This window comes from Lasioglossum baleicum, chromosome 14 (genome assembly GCF_051020765.1).
Source record: "Lasioglossum baleicum chromosome 14, iyLasBale1, whole genome shotgun sequence".
Taxonomy (NCBI): domain Eukaryota; kingdom Metazoa; phylum Arthropoda; class Insecta; order Hymenoptera; family Halictidae; genus Lasioglossum; species Lasioglossum baleicum.
Window position 1 is genome coordinate 7,165,271 of NC_134942.1, and position 17,507 is coordinate 7,182,777.

Below are 17,507 nucleotides of genomic sequence, written 5' to 3' on the forward strand. Positions count from 1 at the left end.
ACATTTCTGCGCTGTTCGGGGTTCGCGAATAATTTAATAAAATATAATTTAACAAATTTAATTCTGAAAATTACTATGCCGAGGTCCTCGAGATCATGATCAAAGCGTCGACCAATTCGCCTAACATGCAAATTCGCAAATCACCGAAAACACCACTAAATTTTAGAAAATCTGCGGCACTGGTAGGAACATTATGATTGGGCAATCGCGATTCGACGTGGCTGTCGCCATCGAAAAACGTGGCATTGGGTTCCATTCGGTTCCAGAGGCCGATGGCAACCCCCGGGAGCAATCCGTCATTCGGAGTACGACGAGATGGGGGTCCCGGGGGATGAAAGAGAGGGGGGGAGTGCGGCTCTCGGCCGCGGGGGTTTTCGAGGGCTCTGCGAGAGAGAGCCGCTTTCGATTCATTGTACAATAATATGACGGAAATGTCAGTCAATTAATAAGCATACCGAACCTGACTAATTTCCGCCTTTGTTCGGCTCCACACGGCCGGGATGGATGAATAAGTGGCCATTATGCGGCTTTTATGATTGGTCAGATCCGTATCACGACAGCCGGTTCCGCTTTTAGAAACCCGCGCGCCGGCACGTCGAAACTTCTCTTGCGGCGAACCTTTTTAACCGCGTGCACGTGCCGGCCGGAATATCGTTCTCGTTTTCTTCTTCCTCCTCCGTCTCCGGCCTCTCTCGGTCCTGCACGATTTTTTTCTTCCTCCTACCCCCTTCCTCCCTGTCCTCCTCCTCTTCTTCTTCTTCTTCTTCATCCTCTGTAGCGTCGGTGTACGTTTTTCTCTTCTCGCGGGTCCAGACTCCGCATCGGGCCAGACGCTTTGTTCGTTGCCGCGTGCCGATTTCTTCGGGTTCGAAGTGTATAACACAAAAATCGGTAAAGTATTATCCTACCGTCTCTCGTTATAATTTTTCTGGAGATCGAGGAATTAATTTTATCCGAGGACCACATTTTAAACATTCCCCATGTCAGAATGTTCAGGGCTCGAGCCGGACGCTGTGAACGTCGCCGTCAATAAACGACAAAGGATTACAGGGAAAGAAAAGCTCGATCATCCGGGCGCAGATTAATCCGGCAGACGTTGCTGCACGGGGGGTGGCGAAGTGTCTCCGGTCTGACTAATCATCCCCCGGCAACCCTTCGCTATTCCGTTGTCGGCCGGTGAAAGGGTTGCGAGAATGGCGGGCGGCTGCTCGATTCTTGGAGGGCTGAGGCAATTACACGGATTCGTTAATGACGGGCGCGATGACGCTCGGGGGTTCCCGCTGACGCGGGCTATCTTTCGCCTCCACTTATCCGCGGCGTCGTAAGGGGTCGCGACATAAAGGAGGGGCGTGGCGGCGTCGGCGTCGGCATCAGCGACGATAGGGGGTGTGGGTGTGCAGCTGCGCCACGTATCAGCCACCTATATCCTTGGTGGCCGGCTCACCATCCTCTACCCTTCCTCACTCCCCCCATCCCACCCCCTTGGCTTATATTGCCGTCGGGGGATAATACCACGGGGGTGCCGGAACGGTTTCATTACACGGCTTCCCGAGGGATAATATCCGAGGATATCTCGCCGGCCGTCCCCACGGGCCTGGAATTCCGTGCCACCGAGCTTCCTCCGCGTCACAGACGGCGCAGACCCATCTTCCACAGCAGAGCAACCCCTTCTCGAAACCGTCGAGGACCTTGCGTGGATGGCATCCAGCCACCAACCCCCTGGATACGTCACGGAAAATGGCCGATTCTCAGAGATACTGCCATTCGACGATACTCGCCAGTCAGGGATCGAGACGGTTCCCAAAATAACAGCAGCAGCTATTTTTATCAGGAACGCTGTGGTTGCTTTCTCAAATAGCAACATTCATGCCAATGCAATATTAATGGTTGCGACAAGCACAGAATTATCATGTCCAATCGCTCAACAGTACTAAATTTTCAACGCAGATCGACAATTCGTTTTTTTCCGAACGGGAACGCGAAGAAACTGGTCTGAGGAGTAAGAAGAAAGAAGGGAATTAATCTGGGATGATTCCTCTTTGGAACGGGGGGCACAAAAGGGGTTCGAGTAGCGCAGGGCGGTGCTCGGGGCGTCGTTCCTCGGCGTATCCGTCTCGGAAGAAGACGAGGAAGTCTCACGAGGTTATGGGGCGCTAGAGCAGCAGCTAGCAGCAGTATATTCCTTCTCTTATGTGTTCTCTGCTGTCGGCTTTTTTCCTCTGTCCGTGCTGTCGGCGGCCTTTGACGATCCCGCGCGCTAGTACAATGCGCGTGCGGATCGGATCGTACTCGTGCGCGCATTGCGATTAGTATTTAATGCGCACATTGTCGAAGGGCCCCGGTTTCCCGTATCAGATGCGAGGTCGGGCCACCGGGGACCAGTTATTAGGCCGCTGACAGGCCCATAATCCCCTATGAATCCGGGCCCAGGCTCTCCAAGACCGAAAATATAATGCCCATTAGCGGCGGAGCCTTTCAGCTCCGGACCGCCCCGGGCATTTTTATATATTTCCTTCTGTCTCTTTTCTTCATTTCATCCCCTCCGCCGCTACCCCGACTACAGGGTGCTACCAGTACGATCCTATAAAGTTTTGACTCACGATTAATCTCGCCTCGAATCTGACGTTCCGATCCCGGAGAAGTCACGAGTTCGAGAAACACAGCCTCCGACACTTTTTCCACCCTTTGTCCGCGAACGAGCCTCAGACTAGAGATCTACCTCGAGATTACCGAGATCAGGATCTAGGATCTGCCAGTAGGACACGCTCGAAGTTTCAGTGGATTTTTCTATAGTTTTGACCAATGGTTCGTGGCGAATCGGGCGCAGCTCGGCCGGCAACCCGTAAATTCGCGTGAAAATCGACGCGGAGCGTGTTTCGCCGGCGTTCGCGAACCGTGTCAGTCTGGATTTGCCAGTCCACTGCGCGTCTGTGCGTAAATATGGACTTTAGAGGAACGGCCGCTGACCGTGAGCACGCTGCGAGCTTCGAGGTTTCGCAATATTTGGTAATTTGCGAATTTTTTTCGCCACCGGTGCTGTTTTCTAGCTGGCCAGTTCAGATTAGACTGCAGATTAATTGTTTCCTATTTCCCGTCTGTTTCAGAGGAGGTGCGGAAGCGGATCGCGAAACAGTCTGAGGATGGTAAGTCTATAAACTCCATAAAATGAATAAAATCAAATCGAAATACTTCATAGAAATGCACTAATGTAAAAATTCGTTTACAAAAATGGACATTAATTACGTCTCCCATTTTTGGTACACGTGGCACTGAAAGTGTTAATATTGGATCGTTTAAGTGACATACTTGGTACGAGCAAAGTCTCATTTCGAGAGAATCGTAAATGAAGGATTTCATTTGGAGAAAGTAAGAAAGCAATCTGAGAGAACGACGTGACCAGTTTGTAGTTAATGAAGCCTTCATAACGAATTCAGGAAGTTTCGAGGACGTCTCCGTAGGTTAATTAGAGCCGTGATAGAAAATCCCGGCAACAGCCAATCCCCGAAACCGTTTTGTTTTGTTCCGAGCGGATGCGAGAGCCGCATTACTCCGAGTTTCCAGGTTTTTGCCTCTATTGTGCTGGCCAGATAGCGGCTCAACGGATATTACGTAACATATTCCGATCCGTTTGAGCATGAAAACCCTCCGCGGTTATTATATTTAATAGGAGCGCGCGATTTCGCAACATCTGCTCCCGAGCCCCGTGGCCCCCTTTAAAAGGGAAACCTCGGTCCGCCATCGATTATTTCGCAGGAAGAACTCGTTCCCGAACTTCTTGCGCGCCGCTGCCTTGGAAATAGTTTCGGTTTCCCTCCTTCCAGAAGACTTTCCCTTAATTTCCCTTCGAGCTTCGCGAGTTCGACCCTTGACGACCCTCCAAAACTCTTTCGCGCCGTGACCCATTGGACAAATCGCTAAAAATCTTAAACGTTACGCCAAATTCAAGCGAATAACCTCACGCGAATATTTTATTAGTAGACTGCGGATTTTATGCACTTAGTTTAAAACAGTGGAGGTATCAAAAAGATTTAAGGCCGCCAGTGTACTAGTTTCACCTTAATAAGATAATTAAAGGAAGAATGAAATTTTCATTTGGCTCCTGTGTCTTGCGATCAATGCGACCATTTTTTTATTTTACATAAAGATCCGCAGTCTAGTTATTAGTGTGTACTGTAAGTCATAAATGTTATTACTAGATTGCGGATCTTGATTCAAAATAAAAATTGTCTGCATCGATCTTAAGAAATAGAAACCATCAAGAATTTTCAATTGTTAAAATTTTGCTATAAATGCATAAAGATTCGTAGTATAGGTGTTACATGTATAGGAAAACAATCTGAACAATTACCTTTTTAGTAGAACGCTCCGAACGACGAGTCCGACGCGATTAAACAGCGGTACGGTAAAATTAGAGTATTAAACGATCCGCACACGCGTTCTCCGAAAACTCAAGCCGGGTACAATGGCGGTCGTATTAATATCGCGGTTAATGTGTAACATGTATCAACGCCGCGGATTCGATTGTCGTTCCATTTCGACAGCGACGACGGCAATAGCTGCCGTTAATTGCACTGATAATGACGAATCAAACGTCCTAAGGGTATTTTGCGAATCGGACAGCCCTCGATTCGACTAGAACGGTTTTCGATCTCGACCCTATCGCTCCAAAATGGATTGCGAATATTCCATATTCCACATACTTCCCGTTTCAACCGTAGAGAACACATAAAACTTATTTTAATGATTCCGCAATATCTGATACAGCCAGGTTAGTGTTACGTTCAGTGTTCCCAGCCGCAGATAAAATTGAAATCACGGGCAACACACAGCGAAGATACCCCAGGGAATCGGTGTATCCGCATCAAAGCCCGGAAACACCCCCTAAATAGCTCCGACGAACTGCTATCCCTAAATTAGATCCTCTCGAAGTTGTTAGCGCCCCAACCTAGCCGGCAACGCGAACAAACGGCGTCCTACTTAGCGGAGATGAAGATGTTCGTTCGAAACTCGCAAACTTTCCCGACTTTCTATTTAAAGAATCCTCGAAGTGTCAAAAGCGATCCTTCTGTAATTTTAATGATTAGATTGCGCGTTTGCAACTTCAGGAATTAAATGCGAAGTCTGAAGCTATCACGGTGTCTCGATTAGCTTCATCCTCAAAGGGTTAATGGCGAAGGGTCAATATTTGGAACCAATCATAAGCAGTGCCATGGTCCCGACTCTATAATTCAAACTTTCCTCTTCGGTCGATCGACGGATCTTCGCTTCGCGTGGGACAAAAACGAGAGACAGAGGGAGGGAGAAAAGAAAGAAAAATCGAGGAAAACCCGTTGGTTCGCACCCCGGCGTATGCGCACGCGGAACCGTGCGTGGTCCTGCACGCGGGTTGCAGGCCCCGTAGGGTGGGTAATGTCGGGAAATGCAGCTAACGAAGTTTACGAAGACACTTAACGGAATTACGCCCTCGCCAGCAATGGCCTCCGCGAGCGTGCGTTCCCCTCTGAAATCAACCAGCCTGTTCCACCCTGTCTCCCACTCTCTCTCTCTCTCTATCTCTTCGTCTCTCTTCTATACCCTGTTTCCCTCCCCGTCGAGCTTTTCTGGTGGCAAGGGATCGTCGCGTTAATTACCGCGAGCGGAGGCAAGAAGCCGGGGAAAATCGCGGCGAGAGAGCGCATCATCGTCGTGAATATAGTCCAGGCTGGCGGACTGGCGAAAGGTCGCGAAAGGAAAGCAGCCGGAATGGGGGTGGTTCTGCTTGGGAGGGGGAGGGGGCGAGGGAGAGGGGTTGGCGAGGGTGGCCTCGAGCGAAACGAGGGTGGTTGGCTCGGTTTTGCGTCGAAGAAGGGTGTTATTGACATGGTGGGTGTCGCGTCGTCGGCCATCTTGGCCTGCACCCTCTCCTCCGACCGAGGCTCTCTCTTTCTCTCTCTCTCTCTCTCTCCCTCCCGACTAGCTACCCTCTCCGCGCACCCTCGCCCGCATCTCCACCCTCTGAACACCCGCGAGCCCCCGGCTCCCTCCATCCAGCTGTTCGGAGCAAAGCTCTGTCCCCATCGCGGCCAGGACATCCTTGTGTCCCCCTTGTGTCGAGTGACATTCGGGCTATACGCCCGGCCTAACCTGCCCGACAGACGCCCTGGGCCACCCTTTTCGACCAACCCCGGCGACGAGCTCCGTGGGTCCCGGGGGTTGCTTGTCGCCATGGAGACCGAAACCCTCCTCGCCCAACCCCCGTCGGCCAAACACCGGTTCCTGTCCCTCGGTACACACTTCCCTCTTCGTTTCTCGGTGTCTCCGCTCCTCGAGTCGTATACCCCCACCAACCCCCTTCATCCCCCGAGATTTTTCTGCTGCCGCCGTTCGTTCTCTCTGATCGTCGCGTCTTTCTTCGAACGGATCTTCCTTGGACTCTTTCACCCGACGACGACGTTCGTTCGTTCCTTCCTGCCTTTCCTGCCTTCTTCCCTTTATTTCTTCTCTTTTCCTCTTAGCCACCACATTCGCCTACCAACTCTGCTTCTGATGTTTTTCCCGGACCGTGTTTGCCTTCCGAACGGGTTTCCCGGCCGCGGAATTATTCTTCCGGGCTTATTTGATCTACGCGAGACCCCGGCCTCGCTGACCGAATTCGCTCTCTTGAGGTAGCGGCAGCTTTGCCTTGTCTAGGATTCTAACTTGCTCGATTTACCCTCATGTTCAACCTTTTGGAAGTAAATAAAGAAACAAGCGTTACAATACTAGATTCGATCTTTATTGTACAATAAATAATGTTACGTACAAATCGCCTTAGAGTGAGCGATTCGAATTTAAAGATTTCGTCCGATATCAGAATTCAGTCTTCTCAGTTCTCTAACTCATCACGGTTTTATGTAAGTTCAGTGTTAATTATTTAGTGTCGAGGGTTGAAATCTTCGGCTTCAGGGGACGGCAAACGCGTTGATACAGCCGAAAGAGTCTCGGTGCACTTCTCTCAGCAGAATTTCTCCGGCAGCTTCTTTATTTCTTGCAGCAGCGCGGCGTCGTCTCCGACCCACCCCTTTCGTTTCTGGCATTATTCCACCCTCTAGGAATAATATTCTCGAGTAGAAAGGCTCTCGCGCTAGTCCTACACCCTTCGGCGCCCTTTTCTCCTTCGCTATTTCCACTCTTTCAATGCGTCCTCTACCTCCGCGCTTTCTCAACAACTTCTTCTTCCGCGTTGGTCGCCACTCGAGCCGCGAGCTCATGCTCGCGCTCGCGCGCTTCTCTCCTTCTCCTCTCCTCGTAGCTCTGCTGGGCTGTTCTCATTCTTCCACCCTTTAGCTACTCTTCCCCCCTTAGACCACCTCCTCACCGCGCGCCCATGGAAACTCGGAGAATGCGCGAGTCCGCGCTCGCGTTAATAACGTCTCCATTTGACATAGGGGATGCTACCCCGGATGCCACATCCCCGAGGCGCATTTTCCTCGACTCTTTGCCGTCTTTAGTTCCGCGAACCCTCTGGAGAGGGATGAGTAGAGGGACACACAAGCTCGATCGCAAGAGAGAGAGAAGCAACCCCCTTTGTTCGCCGCTTCTTTTCTCCCCGTGAACTGTTACGTTTGCGAAGGGTAGCGATCACGTCGCCCGCTTTTGTCCAGGAATGTAATGATTTCTCGTCGGCTACCCGACCCCGAAGGAAACGGAACGCGTTCGCCTGCCAACCAACTTTCGGGGATGAAACCCGGCCGCGCTCTCTGCCCAGCGGTGTGCCACCTCTGTCTTGTATTTGCGAGATTAGCCCTCGCCAGACTCGGCTTTTTCACAGTTCTGCATTTCATGGAAGCAGTAAAAAGTGTCTGTATTAATTGCAAGGCACAGCGCACAGACATTTATTTCTTTTCTTAATCCTCGTCCGTCTCTCGTGCCAATTTGACAGAATTTTCTACGACTATTCTACGAGTAAATTGCACCTTGTTTTGTAATGTACATCGGAAGAAATCTTTCGTTTTGGAATTAAAATAGCTTCCGAATGAAAATAGCTAAAATAGCATTTTTGTCATAAATGCATACAATTCGCTTATGATCAACGAACCTTAACCAATTCAATATCGTAGAACTGTTTGCCTCGCACTGTTCGACGAGTTGCGAAAATGTGTCATCGCTCCGCGAGCAGGGAACATTCCTTTCCAAATAGAAAGAACGAGAGAGCCGTGTTTCAGGGAAGCCGGAAGTCTTTGAGCCGCCAGAAGGAAACATCGCCGACGCCCAGGGGAGGCTCTCGAGAAAGATTAAATAACACTCTCGACGAAACAAAGAAAAACATGGGACATCGTGGTATTCTCCGACGACAGACACGATTCCCTGAGAAAACGTATCCAGTTTCATCGGCTTTCTCCGATTCTCGCCCCGGATCCAACCCCCTTCCAAAACAGGACATTCTTATTTTCCGTTCCTTCGATTCCGGCGATCACGAGGGAATCTCTCTCTGTTCGTGTTTCTGTCTCTTCCTCTCGACTCCACCCCCGCGACAAAATGAAAATCGATCTGCACAGGGGCCGCCATTGTGCCGAGGGATTAGAAGCTCGCGTGTCCCGCCAACAAAGGGATCACGCGAATTTAAGTGATTGACTCGCTGTGCGTTTTTACAGCGTCCGTCACATTGTGCCCCGCGGATCGTCTCGCGAGAGATCGAAATCCCTGTGACACGATGGCCCCGAATGAGCCGAACCCCTTCAATCCCCCTCGTCGATCCAGAGAGAGAAGTCCCTTCGATTGATACCAACCCGCGATTCTCTTGCCGCAATTTTTGTTTTTGTTCCTCGATTTTTTTTCGCTCTGTTATTTTTTTTTTTTTTTACGTTTCGTTCGTTCGTTCGTTTCGTTCGTCCGGCGGCGCGCACCAACGGCCGCGTGCACGGGCTCCGCTCGTCGATTAATCTTCCGTCCTGCCGGAGAGAAATTCAGTTTAAATAGGGCCACCGCCGCGGCCGTGATTGGTTTATACGGACGGTTTTCTATCGGACGGCGACGCAGGGCCATTTTTTCGATTCCGCGATTCCCCTCCTTCGCACCACCCCCGCGATCTCTCTTTCTCTCTCTCAGCTATTGTCTCGCGCGCTGGCGAACGATCGAGCCCCCAGCTAATGGCAATATCGCTGCCTGCGCGGAGAAACGGCCCTCCGCTCCCGGCGACAGGCTTCATAGTATGTAATGCGCAGCGCCGACCATAATCGACCTAGACGATCGCTAGAAAGTCGTCGTAATCTCATAAAGGCTACACGACTGAAAAGTAATAACACGAACGTTTTCTATTTTACAGTTATTGAAATTACAATGATGCTTTTTGTATTCGAGCGCGTATTATAATAAAAATCACAGAAAATCTACATAAATTCTCTGATGTCATTTTAATTTTGTGTTAAATAGTATATTCCCAGAGAAATAAATTTGTTGCATAATTCCTCACGGGTGCATCTTTTTATTTGTAATATAATCGCAAATTGAAAATATTAGATCCGCAAACCTAGTGTTAAATCGTTTTGACGTTTCCTAAGCATTTGATAAAACATTTTCACAGTGTGGTAGCGACCGTGTTAAATTCGTCGATATCGAGGGATGGTTGTGGAATAGGGTTTCCAGAGGGAGTGAGCTGGCCGAATAATATTTCGAGCGCGAAGAAAGGCCACCGCGAAACCTCGGCTTCTCCCCGGAACCAATAATTGGTATTCTCGGATCGCTACGTCTTCCGGCGTTCTTAGCGCGGTGGTCGGCTAGCGGAAGCCAAAAGAAAAAGGTAGAGAAAGAGAGAGGGAAAGAGAGAGAGAGAGAAAAAAAATGAAGAAGAAGAAGAAGAAAGCAGCAGCAGCAGCAGTAGAAGAGTCGGATCGGCGAGTGGTTTCCTGATCAAGAGGGACTTAGAGTATTTGTTGCCGGGGACAAGGGGCAGGGTGGAGATCGAAAGTCGAGCACCAATTAACTCTCGTGGCTGCGGCTTGATTTAACAAATCGTCGCTAATTGGTTGGATTGCGGTGCTTCGCGAAACTTTGCTACCGGCCGAGACAAAAGCCGTATCAATACCCCTGAGGTCCCCCGCTAATAATCCCCAATTCTCCAAGTAACTCGAAGCCAGCCTTCCGCGGCTTCGGACAAAAGGAAGACCGAGGAATCGCCCTGGAATCGTTCGTCGATTGGTATCGACACGTGGCGCCATGCAAATTACTCCGATGGCTACGTCGTGGAACAGAAAAATACAGGGGTCGAAGTAGTACAGACACGAAATACAGCTCCTCTTCATTTTTCTTCGGCGATCGAGTCTTCGAACAGAAACGTCTCGAACAGTGTCCAATTCTCTGACCATAATAAAAAACGCTGGAGCATTAAATTCGACACAATTCAGTACGATTTTTATTTATTTCGGATCTATACAAATGTTATTACTAGACTGCGGATCTTTATGCAAAATAAAAAATGTTCGCATTGATTGCAGAACACAGGAGCCAGATAAGAATTGTACACTTCTTTCAATTATCCTATTAAACTGAAACTAATACCTTGATGTCCTTGAATATTTTTAACATGGCTACTGCTTTAAATTGCACGTGTTCATTTTTGTCATAAATGTATAAAATCCGCAGTTTAGTTATTACCAATGGAAATAGGATTTCATGTGATACCACTTTCTTAAAATTCGTCTACAAAAATTGAAAATTGCATAAACATCCGTAGTCTACTCATCATCTACACAGCACGATCTAAGTCGTAATTAGAATTGTCAGAAAATACAATACAAAAACTTGTCCTCCTCTTCATTGTCTTCGACGAGCGAGACTCTTCTGTGGTAAAAGATCTTCTCATCGGCATCTACACAGCACGACTTAAATCTTAGTTACAATTTTCACAAAAGATCCTGATGAAGTCCCTTCGGGGTTAACACTATGATAATTAATCTTGAAATATTCATCAAACTCGGTACAGTGCAGAGGCGTCTAACCAAATCGTTGGGGAACAAATAGCAAAATGAAGAATCGTCTAGGAGGATCTCCGTCCCATGATCAGTATAATTGAGGCTCTCGAAACAATCGGTAAGCAAACCATCGATGCTCGCCATTAATTAGCGAGACTCCGGTTGTGGAGTGGATGACCCTGTTTCGATGCCAGCAGAAATTGAAGAATCGGTCGCTTTATGCTCGCGAATCAACTGTTTATTTATTCGCGATACGGCGCAGAGGAGGCTGTGGGGGCGTGGGGGGTGGCGGGATCATACGCAGCGAGCGATCGACGTGAAACGAGTTCATTCATGGACCGTGCAATGAATGGAAACGAAATACGCGTGCGGGGACACGACACCGTATTGTCTCCAGTCGCGGTTCACTTTTTCGTTCCCTTTTTCCTTCGCCGTTGTTTCCTGGGCCCGCGTTTCTTTCCTCGGGAATATTGTCCCGGAGATAAGAGCGCACAACGATTTCCTTGACACCGAACGCCATTATACCGTGCCCGTATCTCGACCGTTCGTTTTCGAACGGGGGAGGACGATTAACAATTAATATCAATTTATGAGACCCTCTCTCTTATTCTCTTTTATCGTTGATTACCGATTCACTGTTCTTCCTGGTTATTTTCGTCGGGGACACAATAACGCCGCGTCGATTCTCGTTAATTCCACGAATTACAAACCGTGTAACGCTTAATTAATTGCGCGCGTTGTCGCGTTTCCGCGTCGCGGATCGTAAAATCTCCATTGCGGAGAACGGCTCGGCCAGATACGAAACGTACCCGGCCAGGTTCGTAATCGTTTCCTTTTTAGACTGATTAGACTTTTTCCTCGTTTCATCCGAGCGCGAAACCTAGCAGGATCGTGCTGCGACGAACGCCGGCCATTTTGCGACCGTCTACTCTCTATGCTCGAAATTGGCGCCGTCTAAATTAATGATCGACAGACGAACGCGCACTTGTACATCCAAGAATATGCATTTTTCAAGCATCAAGTTATTATTTGTAATCGAATCTTACAGTCTCTGGGAGACGGGGCACTCAGAGTGTTAAGAGGGACCTGTAGATTGATCTATATGTATAATTCAAAGTGATCACTCCTGCAATTTTAATCAAGCTTCTCCTCGACACTGCTCCAAATTGGACCGCTATTTTCCCCCTAAATATGAAGAGATTCGTGAAAAATTGGCTGGTCCAGCTCTCGATTTTTATCTTATGAAAAATCTGTTCTGAAAAATTGATTCGGAACAGCGAAGGTAAGCAAAAATTGATTTCGTACCAGCCGAAGGAGTAGAAATTCAATTTTCGCGCTGGCTTCGTCGTTGTGAAAGTGGTCGCCGAATAAAGAGGCAGGCAGAGGAGCCAGAGGAAATAGGTTCGATCCACGTCGGAATACTGAATTAACCAACTATCGCGCGGGCAACGTGGAATAGGGTGTTCGACTTTCCATTTTGGCAGGGAGGGTTCGGTCGAGGGGGTTGGTTCGTGGACGTGCAGAGGGTTGAAGAGGAGGCAGCAGGGTAGCAAGCAGGCAGCAGCAGCAGCAGCAGCCTCGTTGCTTCAAGGGTGGTTTTGATCGTCGATAGAGGAGAGAGAGAGAGAGAGGCACGGTCGCCGCGCGCGGCAGCCTGGCTGGCTGATTGTCGAAGGGGGTGAGATGAGAGAGGCTAAGACAGGAGAAGCGGGACGGGGCCAATCAGAGCGGGGACTTTGAGGGTGTCGTTGCCAGGCAACGAAACACACCCCAACACCCGAGGGGAGAAAACCCCGAGGGGGTATCATCCAGCGATACAGTCGACGCCGAAAGTTATCGCACCCTTGAGAGACGCCCCCTTTAACATCGCCATCGAATTACTGACTCTCTCCGCGTCCGAACACTTGCGGCTTGTTGTTGCCTCGAGAGACCTGGATCGATGACGAAACACTCGATGGGCCTCGATGATCAATTCTCCTGCGGTTAATCTCCCTTCCTTTCCTTCTTTCCTCATCTCTCCCTCTCTCTTTCGATTTTGTTTTCCTTTGGTTGTTTCGCGTTTATCGTGCTGGACATTTTTAAATTAGACTCCTGCCTCTGCGACAGCAATTCCTGATTAATACTCCGTAATTCCTGACTCCTCTGTAAAATTGTATGAACGTCTCTTTTTCTCTCGTGCCCGTGAATCCTCGTCGATGCTAATGAAGCATCGACGCTTTCCTTTCAAATCTGGCATAATTTCGCGCTCGGAGGTACGCTCATGCTGATCCCGCGATTTTCCTTGCGATTGGGCTACGTTCCTCCATTTTTATTCGTAAACCATGTCGCAAATTATTAATACGTCTTTTGTGAAATAAAAGTAATATTACAGTGTCTTCTCAATCAGCTAGTGCCTACTACAAATGTCTAGATCACGTTGGAAGTGGTAAAGTATCGCGCACCGTGGAGATCCTCGGATTTAGAGGAACGGGTTCTCGTCTTCGAGTGGCCGTGCTCTCTCTTCCGATCGTCGAAATCCGCTTACGAATAAACATCCATTTCATGCCTTTCATCGTCATTTACGATCATTTCTATTTTTCTGACTCGGTAAATCGCACGAAAGGATTAACCCGGCCGGGGCCTTCTTCTTCTATGACTCCTTCACGTTCGTTTTCCCTGGTGCTCGTCTCCCTTCCTCGTCTATTCTCTCCGAGTCTCTCCTTCGAGGCATAGGCTGGTTCTCTCCTCGGCTCTCCCTTTTGTCGACGGCCGTCGAGAGGGTGGATAAAACCACCCCTATTGATCCCGCTCAATGGATTCTCCGTGCCCTTTCACCTGCCACCGATCTCGCTGTTTTGACATTCCTCTCGCTCGTCCTCGCTCATTTCACGGCATTAATAGAACGCGAGCGAGCTCCGATCTTCGAGCGGATCCTTTCAGCGGCGAACAACTTCCTAAATAAGCGTAATCCTTTTCACTTATATATATATACTATACATATATAGGATTTATAGTATATACAGCGGAACGCGCCCCTTAGAAAACACTCGCGTCGACCATGCGAACCGGAGAAACATCACCCTTCCACCCCCTACGCTCTACACACGACTTTTTTTCTTCGACGATTCAACGACCGATCCTCCAGCTTCTTTTTTACTCTTCTTGTTTATTCGTTCTAATTCCAGCTGTTCTCCCGTACGATCGAAGCACCGGGACTCGAAAATCGAAGGAACGCTGCCTTGAGAATCCATTTTTGCTGCACCTGCGATCTTTACGTCACAGATCGTATTAGAATTAGCTTCCTCAATCGACAAGCTTGTGTCTTATTTTTCCGCGACCCTTTCATAAGCTTCGAATTTTTATTCCAAAATTGTTGAAATTGTAAAGATGCTTACAGTAATTCAATAGACTTTTCTTTACCGAAGTATACTATATATCACGATAAACAAAAATTTCATAAAAACAATTAAACCGACTTCGAAAAAACGCACTAAAAAATATGAAATAATTTCCATTTAATTTATGTGAATACACACGAACTTGAATACAATACAATCTTTTCGGAGGCGGCGCAAAAATTAAAAATTTTTCAAATGACAGATGTTGCTGGTTATGATTTCATTCCAATGAAATATTCCAATATGATGGACTTTAATTAATAAGAATAAAAATAATAAGAAGACACACATTAATATGTGAAAGCATGTAGAAGAATTTAAGGATTTTCATCATTTCCAGGGTCGAAAATTTTCAATTTTGCGCCGCCTCCGAAAAGCTTGTATTGTATTTAAGTTCGTGTGTATTCACGTAAATTAAAAGGAAATTATTTCATACTTTTTAGTGCGTTTTTACGAAGTCGGTTTAATTTTTATTATTTCACACTGTTTAGTGGAACGAGCAGAATTTGTAGAACACCGAAGGATGGTTTTTCGGTCTTATTGGTTATTTGCAATAACAACCGCAAAGAATTAAAAAATGCAAAATTTGTTTTCAAGGGATCAATCGGAAGACATACCCTACAAAATGTATAAGGTTTCGTCCTGATTGGTCCATCGATCTCGGAGTAATCGATGAATATACATGAAATAATTCATTTTTCGCGAATAAAATCGTAAGGAATAAGAAAATGCAAAATTTTTTTACTGGACCACACCGGGGACATACTCTACAAGATGCAAAAGGTTTCATTCCCATTGGTCCATTCATCTCGGCGTAATCGGTGAACATACATAGAAAAAAAGTGGAAAAAGGCACATACGGATCGAATTGAGTAACCTCCTCCTTTTTCGAAGTCGGTTAAAAATAGAACAAAATCTATGTAATTTCTGTTATTTTTACAAGGCAATAAGTTTATTCCGTTTTCGATTAATTAGCACAAAGCAAATTCTTAGTAATTTTTTTAGAAACCTTGAGAACTAGTAAAGCATTAACAACATCGTGATCCACGTTGATTCTCGAAATACAAATGTCTTCAGTGCAGTGCGCAAGGGAACTCGAATAGAAAAATGTAATTACTAATTTTTAATAAATTTATTTATTCATTTCAGCTTTCCCGGGTATGCCCGACGAAGAGTTTCCTTCGAGCTGCTGCGGTTCCGAGAAAGAATGCAGCAATGGCTTCAACATCGGCGAAGACCAGTGAGAATGCTTTCAGTAGAGTCGTCCGACTAAAACGCGGCGTTGCTAAAGCTTTCGGTTAATGAATTTTAGGAAGAGGACCAAGTTATCGAAGATCTATTACGGCACCAGGACGCATAAGCAGATCGAGCAGGTCATTAGGGAGCTGAGGAAGACCACGTACAAGCACAAAAGGTACTTTTCCAAAATCACCGCCATGACAATACTTAAAACTGTGATTCACTTTGCAGAATGACCATTTTGAGCAGTCGGGAGCACACGTGTATACAGGAGAGCAAGAAGAACAAAACGGAACTGTGCAACGAGCTGTTGGATGTCAAGAATGTTCGTTTTCCATCTAGCAGAAAAATTCATAGACTATGGATTTTATGCATTTAGTATTCTCTTCGGCTTATTAACTTCTGACTCTATAACATTGAGTCATAGACATCACTACTGGACTCGTGACTTTTGCAATTCAGACAAAATCCCCAGTCTAAACTAATTACCGTCCAGAAGAGTTTCGTAAAAATACGTTCGCTCTTGCAGCACGCTGGGTGTCGATACAACAACGCACTGAAAAAGGAGGAGATCCACTTATCGGAACGAATGGGTTTGGAGCCGATATGGGACATCGAAGATTTGGTGGCCTCAGGGAAACAAAGGGGACTATGTCCGTACTTCGCTGCCAGGAACTTCATGGAGATAGCTGACATAATTTTCTGTCCGTACAACTATCTCATCGATCCTGACATCCGCGAGAGCGTGAGTATCGCTGAAACAAATCAGCTTGGTACGCGACTGCAGTCGCTGGTCAAAAAATTGGGACCACTAACAATCTTCAACGTTCTTCGTGTATCACCTAAAAGCATTCTAGGAAACCAAGAATTCCTGATACCCTCTGAACTGACCGTTACAGATGCAATTGAACATAACAGACCACGTGATCATCCTCGACGAAGCGCACAACATAGAGGACATCTGCAGGGATGTCGCCAGCGTAGATTTTCGTGAAGATTATCTCGACGCTGCTGCGGCGGACTGTATGTACCTCGCAGGCAAAAGGAGGACTGGCGCCCCTAAGTATGATATAGTGCAGGCCTACATTCTGAGGCTGAAGGAGTACCTGAAGAGCATTACGCTCACGAAACCCGTAAGTATTTACCGTTCCCTGTGCACTGAAGGTTTCTATCGAGGTGTGTCACGTTTTGGGATCAGGATTACAACAGCGAAAATCTATCGAGCCCGTACTGGACCGGTGCCGAGCTGTTGGAGCTCTTCAACATGAACAATCTCGGCGAAACAGCGTACCCCGCTTTTCTGAACGCCTGTAGCGCTGCTCTCGATGACTTCAAGGAGGCGAAGGAGCAAACTCGTGATAATCCTCCGGAGTCGATATCCCAGGCTACGAAGATCCTCATCGAACACCTGATGTATTGCATGAAGATGATCTCCTCGCCGCAGTACACGAACGACTACAGGGCCTGTGTGACCGAGACCACGGTCAAGGACTTCAGACAGGTGAGTACAGATGAATCATGTGCAGATTTCTAGCACAGAACGAAGAATTATTTATGAATGTATGTATCGTTTATTGGTTACCTTGAAATTAGGTGCAAGATGATACTTGGCAATCAGCGAAGAACGGCGGGCAACGCGTACGCACCTTGAAGCTACTCTGCATGAATCCTGGAGTGATCTTCGCGCCCCTTGCCAAGGCTGCACGATGTATAATCCTCGCTTCTGGTACCCTGACGCCGACTACGTCCTTCCAGAGCGAACTGAACACCAAGTTCGATCATGTGTTGAACACTGGTCACGTGATCCCCAAGGAGCAAGTGTTCGCCACCTGTGTGCCCAGAGGGTCTCACAATGTTTCTCTCAAGGCCACCTATCAGAACGTCAACGGCTGGGCCTTCCAGGTACGCTCAATAATTTTTAGGAATTTTTAGGAACTCCTAAATGGCCTCTATTTGTTGCAGT

The 17,507-nt window shown here is 47.6% G+C and overlaps 1 protein-coding gene across 1 annotated transcript in view; it reads left to right on the forward strand.

The window, feature by feature from the left end:
• The window catches only part of LOC143216035 (Fanconi anemia group J protein homolog), a 59,176-nt gene that overhangs the window by 40,379 nt on the left and 1,290 nt on the right, over positions 1-17,507 (forward strand). Inside the window, exons 4-11 of the mRNA XM_076438770.1 lie at positions 3,105-3,143; positions 15,455-15,545; positions 15,618-15,719; positions 15,776-15,869; positions 16,074-16,289; positions 16,444-16,677; positions 16,743-17,045; positions 17,138-17,446. Coding sequence (XP_076294885.1) covers positions 3,105-3,143; positions 15,455-15,545; positions 15,618-15,719; positions 15,776-15,869; positions 16,074-16,289; positions 16,444-16,677; positions 16,743-17,045; positions 17,138-17,446 — 1,388 coding nt within the window. The remainder of the gene's footprint in view (positions 1-3,104; positions 3,144-15,454; positions 15,546-15,617; positions 15,720-15,775; positions 15,870-16,073; positions 16,290-16,443; positions 16,678-16,742; positions 17,046-17,137; positions 17,447-17,507) is intronic.